This window comes from Amblyraja radiata, chromosome 23 (assembly GCF_010909765.2).
Source record: "Amblyraja radiata isolate CabotCenter1 chromosome 23, sAmbRad1.1.pri, whole genome shotgun sequence".
Lineage (NCBI taxonomy): Eukaryota > Metazoa > Chordata > Chondrichthyes > Rajiformes > Rajidae > Amblyraja > Amblyraja radiata.
The window spans coordinates 29,124,606-29,142,454 of record NC_045978.1 but is presented as its reverse complement, the minus strand read 5'-3'; the positions used below and the strand labels follow the sequence as shown (position 1 = coordinate 29,142,454).

At 41.1% G+C, this 17,849-nt stretch overlaps 1 protein-coding gene across 1 annotated transcript in view; it reads left to right on the top strand.

Annotated features, from left to right (window-relative positions):
• taf4 (TATA-box binding protein associated factor 4) overlaps nt 1-17,849 on the top strand; it is a 105,884-nt gene that overhangs the window by 59,691 nt on the left and 28,344 nt on the right. Inside the window, exons 3-4 of the mRNA XM_033041917.1 lie at nt 4,011-4,127; nt 5,367-5,501. Of these exons, the coding sequence (XP_032897808.1) occupies nt 4,011-4,127; nt 5,367-5,501 (252 nt within the window). The remainder of the gene's footprint in view (nt 1-4,010; nt 4,128-5,366; nt 5,502-17,849) is intronic.

Sequence of the window (17,849 nt, the reverse complement as noted above, 5' to 3'; positions counted from 1 at the left end):
CCTCACCTATTACATCCACTGCTTGGCGATTGCTTCGCCCAACACCTCCGCACAGCTCGCATTAACCAACCTGATCTCCCGGTGGCTCAGCACTTCAACTCCCCCTCCCATTCTGAATCCGACCTTTCTGTCCTGAGCTTCCTCCATGGCCAGAGTGAGTCCCACCGCAAATTGGAGGAGCAGCACCTCATATTTCGCTTGGGTTGTTTACACCCCAGCGGTATGAACATTGACTTCACCAATTTCAGGTAATCCTTGCTTTCTCCCATCTTCTCCTTCCCTTCCCACTTCTCCATCAGCCCACTGTCTCCACCTTTTCCTTTCTTCTTCCCGCCCCCCCCACCACATCAGTTTGAAAAAGGGTTTTGACCCAAAACGTCACCAATTCCTACGCTCCATAGATGCTGCCTCACCCACTGAGTTTCTCCAGCATTTTTGTGCACCTTCGATTTTCCAGCATCTGCAGTTCTTTCTTTAACAAAATAATGTGATATTTTTAACTAGAAACGTTTTTGTATATATTCCCACCATATCAAAAGAAAATGGGAAAGATTGTATAGTGACCAGGGAACAAAAAAGTAATACCAGATAATTTGCTGATGAAGAAGCAGACTTTCAAAAATATACACACTTGGATTGTTAGCCTGGCTTTTATTTTGTATTTATTTTTTATTTTTTTATTTATTAAAAGTACAATAAGTTACAGTAGTACACACCACATATATCTTATTACATTTGTTGTACCCCTTCATTTTTTGAGCTTTAAGAAAGATAGAAATAAAGGAAGTAAGGAAAGTGTGAAAGAGTCGTGATAGTGCGAGAAAGTGTTGGGAAAAAAAAAGCTCGTTAGAAAAAGAGTTAGAGAAGAAAGTTAAGAAATAGACCCTAGGAAAGAAAGAAAGAAAGAAAAACAATTGCTCTATTATAAAAAAAAACACGAAAAAGGGGATATACCAACTTCATATTTTTCATCCCCGTTACCAGATCCTGGCACCATTTATTTTTTAAATTACTGTTGCACCTTATACTTGTAGTAAGTCAATAAATGCAGACCACGTCTTTTGAAAGTGGTCTGCTTGGCCTGCAAGGAGGAGTCTCATATCTTCCAGGTGTAATGTTTCGAACATATTTGAAATCCACATATTTATTGTTGGTATAGGCGAGTTTTTCCAGAATTTGAGTACTGTATAAGCTTTTTTCCCGTTATTAGCCCGTAATTAAATAAATTCTTTTGAAACACGTTTAGTTCAGGGCTACCTTCCATTATTCCAAAGATAATCCATTCTGCTTTTGGTATCAGTTTTATTTTAAATAATTTTGTGAAGATTTCAAAGATTTTGGTCCAGAATTCTTGAATTTTTATACAAAAAACAAAAGAGTGCGCTATGGTAGCTTCTTGAGACTGGCATTTATCACAAATGGGTGAGACGTTATGGAAAAGTTTATTTATTTTGGTTTTTGCATAGTATAGTCTATGTAATGTTTTGAATTGAATTAGAGTATGTCTTACGTTAATCGAGCATTTATGCGCATATAGTAAGTGTTTATCCCAGCTCTCTTTTGAAATTTTTATAGCTAGTTCTTGTTCCCAGTCTCTTCTAATACCGTCAGTTGTAGGTATTTCTATATTTAAAATAGTGTTATATAAGTATGATATTAAGTTTGCTGATTCGGCCTTTGTCTTCATTGCTTCGTCCAGTAAGTCTGGAGGCATATTATGATAGTCTTTTATATATTTTTTCAGATAGTCACATATTTGAAAATATTTAAAATATTGATTATTTCTCAAATTATATTTCAATTGTAATTGTTGGAATGATAGTAATTTTCCAAATTCATACAAGTCTCCAAGCGTTTTGATTCCTATTCTTTCCCATTGTGTAAATTATTTATCTATAATAGAGGGTTTAAACGACGGATTATTAACTATTGGAGATAAAAGAGATAAATTTCTTAATTTTAGATTCTGTTTTATTTGTTTCCAAGTTCTAATTGTGCTATGTATAATTGGATTTTTATTGTAATTTGTGTCATTCAGGTTCATTGGTGAGAGGAGAATCGCTCCTATATTACACGGGGAGCAGTCCTCTCTCTCCATTACAATCCAGTCCACCTGCTGGGCAGAGTTGTCCAGCAGGTGAATCATATTTTTAATATTTACTGCCCAATTATAGTACATAAATTTAGGGAGTGCTAGACCACCCAGCTCTTTGGGTTTGCTCAGATGTGTTCTTTGTATTCTGTGGGATTTATAGTCCCATATAAAATTTGTGATGTCTGAGTCCAGTTTTTTGAAAAACATTTTTGGAAGGTATATAGGGATTGATTGAAATAAATATAGGATTTGTGGTAGAAAGATCATTTTTATGGCATTTATTCGACCTATTAAAGACATCGGGAGCTTTTTCCAGAATTTGATTAAAGTATTTAATTTCTTAAGTAAGGGACTATAATTGGCATTAAACATAGCTTGATAATTTCTAGTAATTTCAATTCCCAAATATTTAAATTTTTCTGTAGCTATTTTAAAGGGGAATTTTAAGAGATGTGTTGAGTCTTTCGGTTTTATCGACATAATTTCACTTTTATTCCAATTTATTCTGTATCCTGAGAAAGATCCAAAGTCCTCAATTAGATTTAATATGTTTGGTATACTAATTTGGGGTTTTGTGATGTACAATAGCCTGGCTTTTATATTAGTGATCACTGCTTGAAGAGGTGTACTCATCCATGACCAGATTAACTTTTCCGTGGTGACATAAGAGACTGTGGGTTCAGGAATCTTGAGCAAAAAATAAACTGGTGGAAGAACTCCGCTTGTGAGGCATCATTGTGGAGGAAAATGAGTATTGTGTGTGCTTTATAAAATCTGTTAAACGTGATAATGAAATAGTCAAAATAAATCGATGAAAAGGTTATTTCTTCACAGATCAATATCAGTTTATTCGGTAACACATGCACTCATTTATCCTTCCACAAATATATCTACACATATATTGTTGACACAAGGAACTTTAAATGCTGGTTTACAAAAGCAGACACACATCGTAGATGCTGCCTGAACCGCTGAATATTCCCCCGCACCGTGTGCATTTTTACTCTTCATTTTGTTGTTGGCTTTAATTGAATTTCCTTCAACTTTTCCATACTCCGTTTGGATTTTAAAACAAATCTATCCAGTTAGATTTGAACCAAATAAATAGACAATAGTGATAAATCATCTTATAGGGAATTTCTCGAATCTGATTTTTTTTAACATTTGATATTAATTTGATGTCTGGATTAGTATTTTGATGATGTGATACTCAACTAGCAGCTTTGATCTCATGAATTCAAATCAAACCATAGCGAGGCATGAAATGGAATTCACAAGTTTTGGGTTGTTGTCAGGAGAAAACATAACTACCAATGATCAGAAAAACCTAACTCATTAGTCAATGTCCTTAAGAGAGGAAATTTATCACATTTCTCCCCTCAAACTTCTCACATCTGTCCACTCTCCGAGGTGCTGAAAATGTACATTAAAGAGTTCCAAATAGTTGTAAGGCATTGTAGATAGGCACATTTCTTTAAATAAAGGATGTTTATTTATTAATCTGTGTATTTCAACATCGACTGTTGGGGTAGTTAAACTTCCAAACTTAAATTTAACTTACATTTTTGAAAGTCCGCTTCTTCAACAGCAAATTAACTGGTGTAACTATTTTGTTCTCTGGACTCTGTACAATCTTCTGTTTTCTGAGATGGTGGAAATGTATGCATAAATAATTTCTTCTCGTTATAAATATGGTATTGTATTGTTAGGTTGTCTTTTGTAGAATACAAATTTTTAACAACACTAATATTTAGTGACTGATTTTAAAAGGGAACAGATTCTAAACTTATGAAATATTAAAAGTAAAAGTTCATTTTATATTTTAAATTATTTTAGTGATTATTAAAATGAGTATGCTCTATATACGATGGCACAAACTGGCCTCAATGTTTTGTTCCTCCAATATCATTTCTAGGCACCAGGAACACAAATAATTGCACGGCAAGTAACACCTACAATCATCAAACCAGTTTCCCAGACACAGACGGCAGTGCAAGTGACAACAGCACTTCAGCGACCTCCTACTGTACAGGTATTGTACCAAATCAGATTGTTCAATTCATACAATAAATTTAGTTTCAGCGGAGGGGAAAAAAAGGCAACAATATTGAGATTCAGACAAGCGTTGGATTCGGTGAAGAGGGGAAACAAAAACTGCAGTTTACACACATAAATTGTATTGCACATTGTGTGGGACCAATCATACTATGATTCTGATTCCATAAGCCAGGACCAGCTTGTAGTTTAACACTGGGTTGCAAAATAAATGTGATGTTAATGCATATGGGAAGGCCACCTGCTGCACTTCATTTTGCTGTCTAGAGTGTACAAGGATACAGAGCTACTCTGGTAGATGGAATTACAATACAGATTCACATGCTCTTGAATGATGAAACAAGCTGTAGGAACTGAATGACCAACTTCCTGTTCTTATGTTGCTGTCCAGAACATGAGATAATGTTTCAATTAAACTGAAAATAATTATATGTAATTGCCAGAATCAATGTATTAAATTATGCCATGCAAATCCTAATTATGCAATATACTTTTTTTCTACTAACACTGTCTCTAATCATCCATAACAATAATTTGCGATCCCTCTTTCTGACACACATTTGCCACTACAGTGCGGTCCCAAGGGAAAACAAACCACGAGAGATACTTTTGCTGAGCTCCCTCTCATTTGGGGCAGACATCAAGGATGAGAAGTATCAGACAATATCTATCTGTAATTCATATGTTTTCAGTCATGTGATTGGAGCAGAATTTGGCTATTCGGCCCATCAGGTCTACTCCACCTTTCAATCATAGCTGATCTATCTCTCCCTCCTAACCCCATTCTCCTGCCTTCTACCCATAACCCCTGACACCCTTACAAATCAAGAATCTAATTATCTCTGCCTTAAAAATATTCATTGACGGCGTCCACAGCCTTCCATGGCAAAGAATTCCACAGATTCACCATCCTCTAATTAAAGAAATTCCTTCTCATCTCCTTCCTAAAGGAATGTCCTTTAATTCTGAGGCTATGACCTCAAGTCCTAGACACTCCCACTAGTGGAAATATCCTCTCCACATCCACTCTATCGAAGTCTTTCACAATTCGGTAAGTTTCAATGAGGTCCTCCGCCATCCTTCTAAACTCCATCGAGTACAGGCCCAGTGCTGTTTTAGTAGTTAAACATCTTCCCATCAGTAAGACCTTGCCGTACTTGAATTAGCTCCCACATTTCACTGCATCACAAAAAAAATACTTTAATGTTTCTTGCAGTCCCAGATTGTAATAAGTGGAGCAACATCTACAGCAACAACAGTCCAACCAGGAACACAACAGAGAACTGTGCAGACATTGACAGCAGCCACAGCTGCTCCAACCTCGCAAATATTGCAGCCCACAGCTTCAGCGGTAAGAATCAATTATTGGTAACCTGTGTAAAAGTAGCCCAGTAGCAATGTACTTTTCAAAACTCCACGTGAGTTTAGAATTTTTTAAATAAGCGTGAAATAAAATGTTCATAAAAACTGTCGAGTGCTGAATAGGACATAATATTCATACAACAATGTAAAAATATACAGGAGCAAAATAAGAATATTCATTATGATGCTACAATTCCAAAAGCAATTTCAAAAAGTATTAATGTAACTTACTCTCTCGATAGTATTGCAAGAGAACAAGCATATCCATTAAAGCATTTGGTATCCTTGCAGTTCTAATAGCTTATTGTAAGGTTTTAAAATAATGACCCTCGAAGATTGTGAAATTATGATGATTAGTTGATTTATCCATAAAGAATGTATCTGTAAACTACAAGAATTGTTCATTCATTCATTCCTGTCTGGCAAAACCAAAATTAGGAAAGAGGACTTGGCCATGGTTTACAAAGGCAATTGGCATATTATATAGATCCTAAAAGGAGGCTTCTAAAATTGCCAGCAAAAGTATCAGAGCAGAGAATTGGAAACAATTTATATTTCTGCAAAAAAGAAAACAAAATCAAGAGGAGGGTGGTGGAAATGAGAATAAGCTCACGGGGCGGCACGGTGGCACAGCGGTAGAGTTGCTGCTGTACATCGCCAGAGACCTGAGTTTGATCCTGACTGCGGGTGCTGTCTGTATGGAATTTTTTAGTTCTCCCCACGACCGGCATAGGTTCTCTCCAGGAAGCTCTGGTTTCCTCCCACACTCCAAAGATGTCCAGGTTTGTAGGATAATTGGCTTGGTATAAATGTAAATTGTCCCTAATGTGTAGATTCGTGTGCAGGGATCGCTGGTCGGAGTGGACTTGGTGGGCTGAAGGGCCTGTTTCCGCGCTGTATCTCTAAACTAATCTAAAAGGAAACATAAAAGGTCACTGTAAAAAATCTTCTAAATACGTGAAAAGGGTTGTGCAAGCGAGTTGTCGATCACTGAGGGCACAAATGACACCAATATCTTCGAGGAAACAAGGGTGTGGAGTAAGAGAGAAATTGAAGGAAATTAATATTAATTTTTAAAAAGTGCAAACAAATTAATGGGCCAACAAATTCCCATGGGCCAATAATAAAAATCCCAGAATGCCATAGAATGTGGTCTTGGAAATAAAGAATATATTGGTAGTCATATTTTCCAATTCCTTTGACTCTGGAGTTCAATGTAACCCTCTCCAGTTAAAAAAAGGTGGGATGGGGGAAAGGGAAATGGAGTGTTGCAGCCCAATCACCTTAAAACTAGCAGTGGAGAAAATGATAGTCAATACAAGATACAATGATGGAACACTTGAAAAGCATCAAAAGGACTGGACAAAGCCTGCATGGGTTCACGGAATTGAAATCATGCCAAACAAGTCTACTGGCAGCAACTACCAGAATGTATATGGGAAAACTTGTGTATGCTTGGACTTTAAATAGACCTTTGAAGTCCCACAATTGAAGTTAGTGTGCAGAATTTAAGCACATAGGATTGTGGGTAATATGGTGCCATGAATTGAGAATTTGTTGATTGTCAGGAAACTAAGTAGGAAGAAATGTTTGTTTTCTGCAGATGGCAGACAGTTGAGAACCATGTGTATGAGTGCATATACCCAGATGTTTAGAAGATATATTTGGATGATATAACCAAATCTAATAACTTCAAAGTGGCCAATGCCTGGCAATTGCAGTTTAACAAGAGTAAATGTGAGGTTCTAGAAACAGTCAAGCTTTTAGAGTGGGAGAAATGGAAGATTCAATGAGATCTTGACCACCAGTCATTGAAAGCAAATGTTCAGTTGCAGCAGGCAACTGGGATAATATATAAGCCTTTATTACAAGCGGACTTGAGTACAAGAGCGAGAGTACCTTTCTGCATGCGTACATCACCATGGTGAAATCTCATCTGGAGTTTAATGTGCAGTATGCCTTCTTTACCATGCTACTTGTGTTGCTACTTTCAGGGAGCTACGAACTGGACCCCAAGCACTCTGTATGTCAGTGCTGTTAAGGCTCCTTTCACTAACTGCTTTCCCCTTACAATTGACCTCTCAAAGTGTAACACCTCACTTGTCCAAATTAAACTCCCTCTGCCATATTTCCACCCATACCTCTTGCCTCTCTCAATAAATTGGGATAGATCCCATCAGGCCTTGGGGACCTATCCACCTTATGTTCTTCGAGGCCCAAATCCACCATCTTCTTGATCTCAAATTGCCCTATCAGATTAATATATTCCATGATGATCTCACTATATTCCAGTCCTTCTCCTGAGTGAATACTGATGCAAAATACTCATTTAGTACCTTGCCTACATCCTCTGATTCGAGTTTAAATCCAAGTTTCAACTTTGATCATTCTGGGTCCCATCAAAAATACTTAATGCTGCTGTTTGGCTGAGAAACCAAGACCCCAATCGCTCCCCCTGGTAGACACAAGATCCGAAGTTAGTATTTTAGAAAGCATAGATACATGGGCAATAGGTGCAGGAGCAGACCATTCGGCCCTTCGAGCCAGCACCACCATCCAATGTGGTCATGGCTGATCATCCACAATCAGAAGGAACTGCAGATGCTGGAAAATCGAAGGTGGACAAAAATGCTGGAGAAACTCAGCGGGTGAGGCAGCATCTATGGAGCGAAGGAAATAGGCAACGTTTCGGGTCTAAACCCTTCAGACTGATGTGAGGATGGTGGGGCGGGGGGGGAAGAGGAAAGGAAGAGGTGGAACCAGTGGGCTGAGGGAGAGCTGAGAAGAGGAGGAGAAAGTAGGGACTACCTGAAATTAGAGAAGTCAATGTTCATGCAGCTGGAGTGCAAACTGCCCAAGCGAAATATGAGGAGCTGCTCCTCCAATTTACGGTGGTCCTCACTCTGGCCATGGAGGAGGCCCAGGACAGAAAGGTTGGATTCAGAATGGGAGGGGGAGTTGAAGTGCTGAGCCACCGGGATATCAGGTTGGTTAATTGCAAACCGAGTGGAGGTGTTCGGCGAAACAATCACCAAGCCTACGTTTGGTCTCACCGATGAAGAGCAGCTGACAGCTAGAGCAGCGGATGCAATAGACAAGTGTAAAGCGACAAGTATAGCATTTCTTGTGGTTGCAAGGGAAAGTGCCCGGAGAGGGGGTGGAGAGGAGAAAGTGATTCCACCACTTGCCACATCTTCCCATAGATCCCACCACTTGCCACATCTTCCCATCTCCTCCCCTGTCTGCTTTCCGCAGAGAACGCTCCCTCCAGAACTCCCTGGTCAATTCTTCCCTTCCCACCTGTACCACCCCCTCTTACCACCGGTACCACCCCCTTTCAGTATCCCGTTCCTGCCTCCCATATCCCTTGATTCTGCTAGCACTAAGAGCTCTATCTTTTGAATGCATCAAGTGAATTGGTCTCCACTGCCTTCTGAGGCAAAGAATTCCACAAATTCACAGCTCTCTGTGTGAAAAAGACTTTCCTCATCTCAGTTCTAAATGGCCTATCCATTATTCTTAAACTGTGGCCCCTGGTTCTGGACTCCTCCAACATCAGGAACATGTTTCCTGCATCTAGCGTGCCCAATCCCTTAATAATTTTATATGTTTCTATGATACCCTCTCATCCTTCTAAATTCCAGCTAATACAATCCCAGTCGCTCCATTTTTTCATCATATGACAGTCCCGCCATCCTGGGAATTAACCTCGTGAACCTGTGCTATACTACCTCAATAGTAAGAATGTCCTTCCTCAAATTAGGAGACCAAAACTGCACACAATACTTCAGGTGTGGTCTCATCAGGGCCCTGTACAGCTGCAGAAGGACCTCTTTGCTCCTACACTCTCGTTATGAAGGCCAACATGTCATTAGCTTTTTTCACTGCCTGCTGCAACTGCTTACTTTCAGTGACTGATGTACAAGGACACCCAGGTCTTGTTACACAAATTAGACAAGCATGATTTCCCCTTCATAAATCCGCTGACTTGGACCGATCCTGTTATTGCTATCCAAATGCGCCGCTATTACATCTTTAATAATCGACTCCAGCATATTCCCCACCACTGATGTCAGGCTAACTGGTCAATAATCCCCTGCTTTCTCTTTTCCTTTCTTGAAAAGTGGGATAACATTAACTATCCTCTAATCCACAGGAACAGATCCAGAATCTATAGAACATTGGAAAATGATCACCAGTGCGTCCACAATTTCTAGAGCCACCTCCTTGAGTACCTTGGGATGCAGACCATCAGGCCCTGGGGATTTATCGGCCTTCAGTCCCATCAGTCTACCCAACACCATTTCCTGTCTAATGTGAATTTCCTTCAGTTCCTCCATCACCCTAGGTCCTCTGTCCCCTAGTATATCTGGGAGATTGTTTGTGTCTTCCTTAGTGAAGACAGAACCAAAGTACCTGTTCAACTCGTCTGCCATTTCCTTGTTCCCCATAATAAATTCACCTGTTCCTGTCTTCAAGGGACCAACATTTGGTTTAACTAATTTTTTCCTCTTCACATACCTAAAGAAGATTTTACTATCCTCCTTTATATTTTTGGCTAGCTTACCTTCGTACTTCATCTTTTCTCCCCGGATTGCCTTTTTAGTTCCCTTCTGTTGTTCTTTAAAAGTTTCCCAATCCTCTGGCTTCCCGCTCATCTTTACTATGTTATACGTATTCTCTTTTATTTTTATACTGTCCTTGACTTCCCTTGTCAGCCACGGTCGCCTCTTACTCCCCTTAGAATCTTTCTTCCGAATGAAATGATCCTGCATCTTTTGGATTATTCCCAGAAATACCTGCCTTTGCTGTTCCACCGTTATCCCTGCTGGGTCCCTTTCCGGTCAACTTTGGCAAGCTCCTCCCTCATGCCTCCATAGTCCCCTTTGTTCAACTGCAATACTGACACTGCTGATTTTACCCTCTCCCTCTAAAATTGCAGATTAAAACTTAACATATTGTCACAACCTCCTAATGGTTCCTTTACCTTGAGTTCCCTTATCAAATTCGGTTCATTACATAACAGTAAATCCAGAATTGCCTTCTGCTTGGTAACGTCCAGTACAAGCTGCTCTACGAATCCATCTCGGAGGCACTCTACAAACTCCCTTTTTTGGGGTCCAGTACCAACCTGATTTTCCCAGTCTGCCTGCATGTTGAAATCTTCCATAACCACCGTAGCATTACCTTTGTTACATGCCAATTTTAACTCCTGATGCAACTTGCACCCTATCTCCAGGCTACTGTTTGGGGGTCTGTAGATAACTCCCATTAGGGTCTTTTTACCCTTACAATTTCTCAGTAATATCTACAATGACTCCATCTTCTGATTCTATGTCACCTCTCACAAGGGACTGAATTTCATTCCTTATCAACAGAGTCACCCCACCCACTCTGCCCACCTGTCTGTCTTTTCGATAGGACGTATACCCCTGAATATTCAGTTCCCAGCTCTGATCCTCTTGCAGTCATGTCTCGGTAATTCCCACAACATCATACTTACCAATTTCTAACTGAGCCTCAAGCTCATCTGCTTTATTTCCTATACTTCGCACATTCATATATACAGTGCCCTCCATAATGTTTGGGACAAAGACCCATCATTTGTTTATTTGCCTCTGTACTCCATAATTTGAGATTTGTAATAGAAAGAAAGTGAACATTGTCAGATTTTAAGCAAGGCCATTTTTATGCATTTTGGTTTCACCATATTACAATTTATAGCAATGTTTATTCATAGGCTCCCCCATTAAAGGGCACCATAATGTTTGGGACACAGCAATGTCATGTAAATGAAAGTAGTCATGCTTAGTATTTTGTTGCATATCCTTTACCTGCAATGTCTGCTTCAAGTCTGCGATTCATGGACTTCATGGATTGCTGGTGATGCTCTGCCAGGCCTGTATTGCAGCTATCTTTAGCATGTTTTGGAGGTAGTTTCCCTCAGTTTTCTCTTCAGCATATATAAGGCATGTTTAATTGGGTTCTGATTGGGCGATTGACTTAGCCACTCAAAAATTTACAACTTTTTAGCTTTGAAAAACTCCTTTGTTGCTTTAGCAGTATGTTTGGGATCATTGTCTTGCTGTAGAATGAACCGACGGTCAATGGATTTTGAGGGATTTGTTTGAACGAGCAGATAGATGTGTCTATACACTTCAGAATTAATTATGCTACTACCAACAGCAGTTGTATCATCAATGAAGATAAGTGAGCCAGTACCTTCAGCAGCCATTCATGCCCATGCTATAACACCCCCACCACCGTGTTTCACAGATGAGGTGGTATGCTTTGGATCTTGGGCAGTTCTTTCTCTCCTCCATACTTTGCTCTTGCCATCACTCTGATATGTTAATCTTCGTCTCATCTGTCCACAAGACCTTTTTCCAGAACTGTGGTTGTTCTCTCAAGTAATTCTTGGCAAAATGTAACCTGGCCATCCTATTTTTGTGGTTAACCAGTGGTTTGCATCTTGCAGTGTAGCCACTGTATTTCCGTTCATGAAGTCTTCTGCGGACAGTGGTCATTGACAAATCCACACCTGAAGAGTGTTTCTGATCTGTTGGACAGGTGTTCGGGGATTTTTTTTTAAATTATAGAATTCTTCTGTCATCAGCTGTGGAGGTCTTCCTTGGACTGCCAGTCCCTTTGCGATTAGTAAGCTCACCAGTGCTCTCTTTCTTCTTAATGATGCTCCAAACAGTTGATTTTGGTGAGCCTAAGGTTTGGCTGATGTCTCTAAACAGTTTTATTCTTGTTTCTCAGTCTCATAATAGCTTATTTGACTTTCATTTACACAACTTTGGTCCTCATGTTGAAATACAGCAATAAAAGTTTCCAAAGGTGATGGAAAGACTGGAGGAAAGACTAGTACTGGGAGCTCTCTTATACCTGCATTAAGGAAGCATTTATAAACACATGTGCAGCCATGTGTCCCAAACATTATGGTGCCCTGAAATGAGGGGACTATGTATCAACACAGCTGCAATTTCTTCATGGTGAAACCAAAATGTATAAAAATACTCTTTAATAAAATCTGACAATGTGCACTTTCTATTACAAATCTCAAATTGTGGAGTAGAGACAAATAAATAAATGATGGGCTCTTTGTCCCAAACATTACGGAGGGCACTGTATACTCCCAATTTGTCAACCCCTCCCCCCGCCCCCCTCTATTAGCAGTGAAAAGCAGAGACAATTATTGGGGGTTCTCGGGCAATACTGAAAAGTTAGCCAAATCACCAAAGTGTACCCGCTTATGATTCTACTACCATTTGTAGGAACTTGATGTCTGCTTTTTGGTTGTCATATTGTTAACATTGTAACAATTAGTACACATCAAAGCATGCTTTGTAATTACAGACACACTTTTTTAGTTATTTACTGTTTGTTTTTAAACGGTTTGTTCCTTTTGTAACTAATTCTAGACAAATCGAATAGTAACATTCAAATTTACAAGAATTATGTTATATATTTGTATAATGTTATGGTTTCCTGGCAGAGTTGCATGGCTAAGACTACTTTCAGGATTAATGTAGGTCAGTATGTCAGCCAAGTACTTTCAGCACTAGTAACCTAAAACTGATTTACGGTTGATGAGTCGAGGATGTATAGCCATCTGCTGGCAGATGTTCAAATTGCATAATCAAAAAAACCCTGATTTGTCTTCCCTCACACTAACACCATTCTGCATACACTGGTGACAATTTACACATACATCAAGCCAATTACCCTACCTATCTGTACGTCTTTGGAGTGTGGGAGGAAACCGAAGATCTCTGAGAAAACCTACGCAGTCACAGGGAGAATGTACAAACTCTGTACAGATAACACCCGTAACTTGAACCTGGGTCTCTGGCACTGCAAACGCTTTAAGGCAGCAAATCTACTGGTGCGCCACTGTTCCGCCATTACGTTACGTACAAGTTGGACAACTAGAAATGCATTCCATTTGGGGAAAAGTTGTTGTGATGATTTTAGTCGTGACTAGACCAAGTGGGACCAGTTGGGTCCCATTCTCTCAACGGTCACGGAGAGGGGTGGGGGGCCTACGGCGTCACACACACACACTGACCACCCCACACACACACACACACTAACCCCCCCCCGATATATTAATATTCATTCGCTCCTTTTACCCCATCCCCCACCCTATCCACTCACGTATAACCCCCAACTGCGCAGGCGCGGCTAGAGGGAGAGGGAGGGTGGTAGAAATGGAGGGGTGAGAGGGTAGAGGGAGGGGGGTAGGGGTGGTGTGCAGCGTCACATGGGAGGGCTGGTCCACGAAGGCATAGGTCCCAATACTCACCACTGCCTAGAGAGGGAGGGGCGGGCAGAGAGTGGAGAGGGGTAGGAGGGAGAGGGTAGCGAGGGAGGGGGTAAAGAGGGAGACTCAGCGGGACAGGCAGCATCTCTGGAGAGAAGGAATGGGTGGCATTTCGGGTCTGAAGAAGGGTTTCGACCGAAAACTTCGCCGATTCCTTCTCTCCAGAGATGCTGCCTGTGTCGCTGAGTTACTCCAGCTTTTTGTGTCTATCTTCAGTATACAGCAGTGGCCTCCAAACTTTTCAGCAGGAGGGCCACATTATATATTTGGCACATTTTTGTGGGCCATAGGAAAAAATAAAGAAATGTCAGTTTTATGAATTTAATGAAAGAGAGAGAGAGAGGCAAAGAGGGCAGAAACACAGTGAGAGAGAGAGGGCAGAGAGAGGGGAGAGGGCAGAGAGAGGCAGAGAGAGGGCAGAGACAGAGATAGAGGGGGGGTAGTGAGAGAGAGTGGGCAGAGACAGAGAGGGCAGGCCTCTGCCAGCCCATTACCGAGCGAGACGTTTTTAAACCCCACCGTCTGACGGATGTCGTTGTAGTTGGGGATATTGATGCCGGCTGGGATGCCGCTGCCAGCGAAGGTGAGCACGTCGAGGGAGGTGAAGTCGGGCTTGAGGAATTGGTCCTTCTCAAAGGGCTGGGGCCAGGGTAGCTGGGGCAGCAACCGCTCAACAGAGGCCACTAGCCGGGTGAACTTGGCACTCATGTCCTTGTTCCCCACCGCCACAGACCCTTCAAACTCCCCTCTGGAGCCATAGGGGTCACAGTAATGATGCCGATGTAACTCTCCATGACGTCCCAAATCCAGTGCTTGGAGCCCTCCTTGTGTACGCGGAGCCTAGCGTGCGGGGCCGAGCGGGTTGGGGTGCTGGAGGGGGAGGGGGTAGAGTGGGAGAAGGAGGCGAGGGGGATAGAGAGGGTTAGAGAGAGGGGGATAGAGTGTGGGGGAGGGGTGGGAGGGAAGATATGGAGAGGGCGAGGGATCCCAGCTGAGCCGAGCGGGTTGGAATGCTCGGCCCAGCGTAACTTTATTGTATGTCAATAAACCTGTTGGATCATTACTTTGAGGATGTGTTATTTGCTCTACAGCGTGTGAATGTATTGTGATGTCAGTCGGTATTTTTTTCTTCAAAATTAGAACTTTAAAAACTTTAATATTTTGAGGCTGTTTTTAAAAGGTTAATAACTTGAGAATATAGGTTGAAATGCGACGGGAAGATAAGTATCCGTTCGGGGGAGAAAATGTCAGAAGCAGGTGTGAAAATGGGAAGGCTGTGGTCAAGCGTTTGGAAGAAGATACAAATTAAGGAGATTAAAAGAAAGCCAACACAACCCTGGCTCACACAGACATTTTGAATGTTGAGAACAAAGGGAAGAGTTTTAGTATAATAGAGATGGTTAGATAAGGAACACAGCTATGAGTGCATGTGCCAGCCAAGATGTTTAAACTTCTTAATACTAACGTCAGTAATAGCTATTAAGAACATACAAATTCACTAGCATGTGGACAAAGGAAGTCTTCTTCAATGTTCTCATCTGGCTTCGGCAAACAAGCCATATATTTGATTTAAGAAATGCCCAGAAATGAATAACTTACCATAGTTCTCTTGTACTTGAAGAACATGCCAGCGTATTATCCTTGCATTGAAATAAGCAACTATTTTTTGACACAACATTGTACTATTTTCTCTTCCACGATCCACAGTGTTATATAAACCAGATTATTTCTGAGAATTGCTTTTCATTTGCGTTGTTTCGTAGCTGGAACTTAGTCTGGTGATTTTGCAAATATATGATGCAGGCTGGCGAACATAGAACTTGGAACATTACAGCGCAGGAATAGACTTTGATCCACAATGTCAGCACTAAATATGATGCCATGTTAAACTAATTCCCTCTGCAATCCATGTGCCTATTAAATGGTGTGTGTCTATGCGTGTTAGAGGTGGAAAAAGAAATGCCCATTGTAAATCTAATATGCAGCTGAAATCATTGAAAATTGAAAACAAGTTCAGCCATTGCCAAAGTATTTTGTCCAATTCTCTAGGTATTGCACTTCAGGATGGATTTGGGCCCCATATCTGATGAAGGATGTGCTGGCGTTGGCGAGGGTCCAGAGGAGGTTTAGGAGAATTATCCCAGGAATTATTGTGTTAACTTGAGTGTTTGACGACGCTGGGCCTGTACTTGCTGGAATTTTGAAGGATTGGGGGGGGCGGGGGGGCCTCAATGAAAATTAACAAATAGTGAAAGGTCTGGATAGAGTGGATGTGGAGAGGATGTTTTCACTTGTGGGAGAGTCTAGGACCAGAGGCCATAGTCTCAAAATAAAAGGACGTACCTTTAGAAAGGAGACCAGGAAGAATTTCTTCCGTCAGAGAGTGGTGAATCTGTGGAATTCTTTGCCACAGATGGCTCAAGTCAAGTCAATGGATATTTTTCAGGTGTAGAATGACAGATTCTTGATTAATAAGGGTGTCGGAGGTTATGGGGAGAAGGCAGGAGAAAGGGGTTGAGAGGGAAAGATAGATCAGACATGATTGAACTGCGGAGTAGAATATGCTCCTATAACTTATCAACATGAATTTGAAGGCCTTAAAAATGGAAATGGTATAGAAGAGAGATTCCATATTTTTCCATTACAATCCCTGTGTACTGCATGTCCCATCAGCAGGCCAGTTCCACAGATAGGGTGGTACAGTATCGGCAAGAGGGAAAAGCCTCAGGAATTCTCAGGATTGACTCCACCGCATCAGATCAAACATGAACAAGGAAGCCAACCATTTTTGATAGGATGACTGAATTATGCAGCATGGAAACAGGCCACTCAGACCAACTTATCCACGCCGACCGGTGAGCACCATTCCTTGTTAACCACATTTCCCAGCACTTCGTCTATAACCCCCTATGTCCAAGCAATTCAAATGTTGGTCAAGACATTTCTTAAATGCTGTCAATGACCCAGCTTCAACCATTCTCTCATCAGTATATTCCAGGTCACTCTCAAGATGAAGAAGGTTCTCCTCATATCCCTCTGAATCACTTCCCCATTATCTTAATCTGTTTCCCCCTTATCCTAAACCGATATGTCCTCTAGTTTTATTTGTCTCTGATACAGAGAAACGCTCCTACAGTCTTTTCTAAATATTACCCCTAATGATTTAATATATTCTAGTCATGTCTCCTCTCTCCTTCCCCCACTTCAGGGAGAAAAGACCTCGCTTCTCGGGTCTCCTTATTTAATTTGATCCATCCCAGGCAACGTTATGGCAAATCTCTGCACCCTCTCCAGCACTATCACATTCTGTTTCTACCTTGATGACCAGAATGATGTTCAATACTTAAGATGAAGTTTAACCAACGTTTTATGAAGTTTGAGCATAACCTCCCTACCTTTACATTCAATACCCTGACTAATGAAAGCCGGTACAGTGTATGCCTTTCTAACCATGTTGTCTAGTAGTGTTGCCATCTTCAAAGAAGGACATCCAAGTTTACAACAGAATCTACATCAGTTTGGAGGGTGGGCCAAGATATAGCAAGTGGAATTTAACTCTTAATATGAGTGTGAGGTGTTGAACTTTGGTATGTCAAACCAGAGCAGGATTGGCACAGTAAATGGTAAAGCCCTCGAGAGCATTGTAGAACAAAGATATCCAGGAGTGCAAGTGCATGGTTTCCTGACAGTGACAATTCAGATGGACTGGATGTGGAAAAGGACCTTTGGTATGCTTGCCTTCATTGGGAAAGGCGTTGAGTACAAAAGCTTGAACATAATGATGCTGCAGTACAGGTCATTGGCAAGGCCATTCTTGGGGTAATGTGTGCAGATCTAGTTGCCTAGCTATGGGAAGGATGTCATTAAGTTGGAAAGGGTGCAGAAGAGATCCATCACGATGCTCCCTGGCCATGCTGCTTGAATTGTAGGGTGAGGCTGGATAGGCTTGGACTTTGCAGCATAGGAGACTGTGGGCTGACCTTACTAAGGTATACCAAATGATGATGG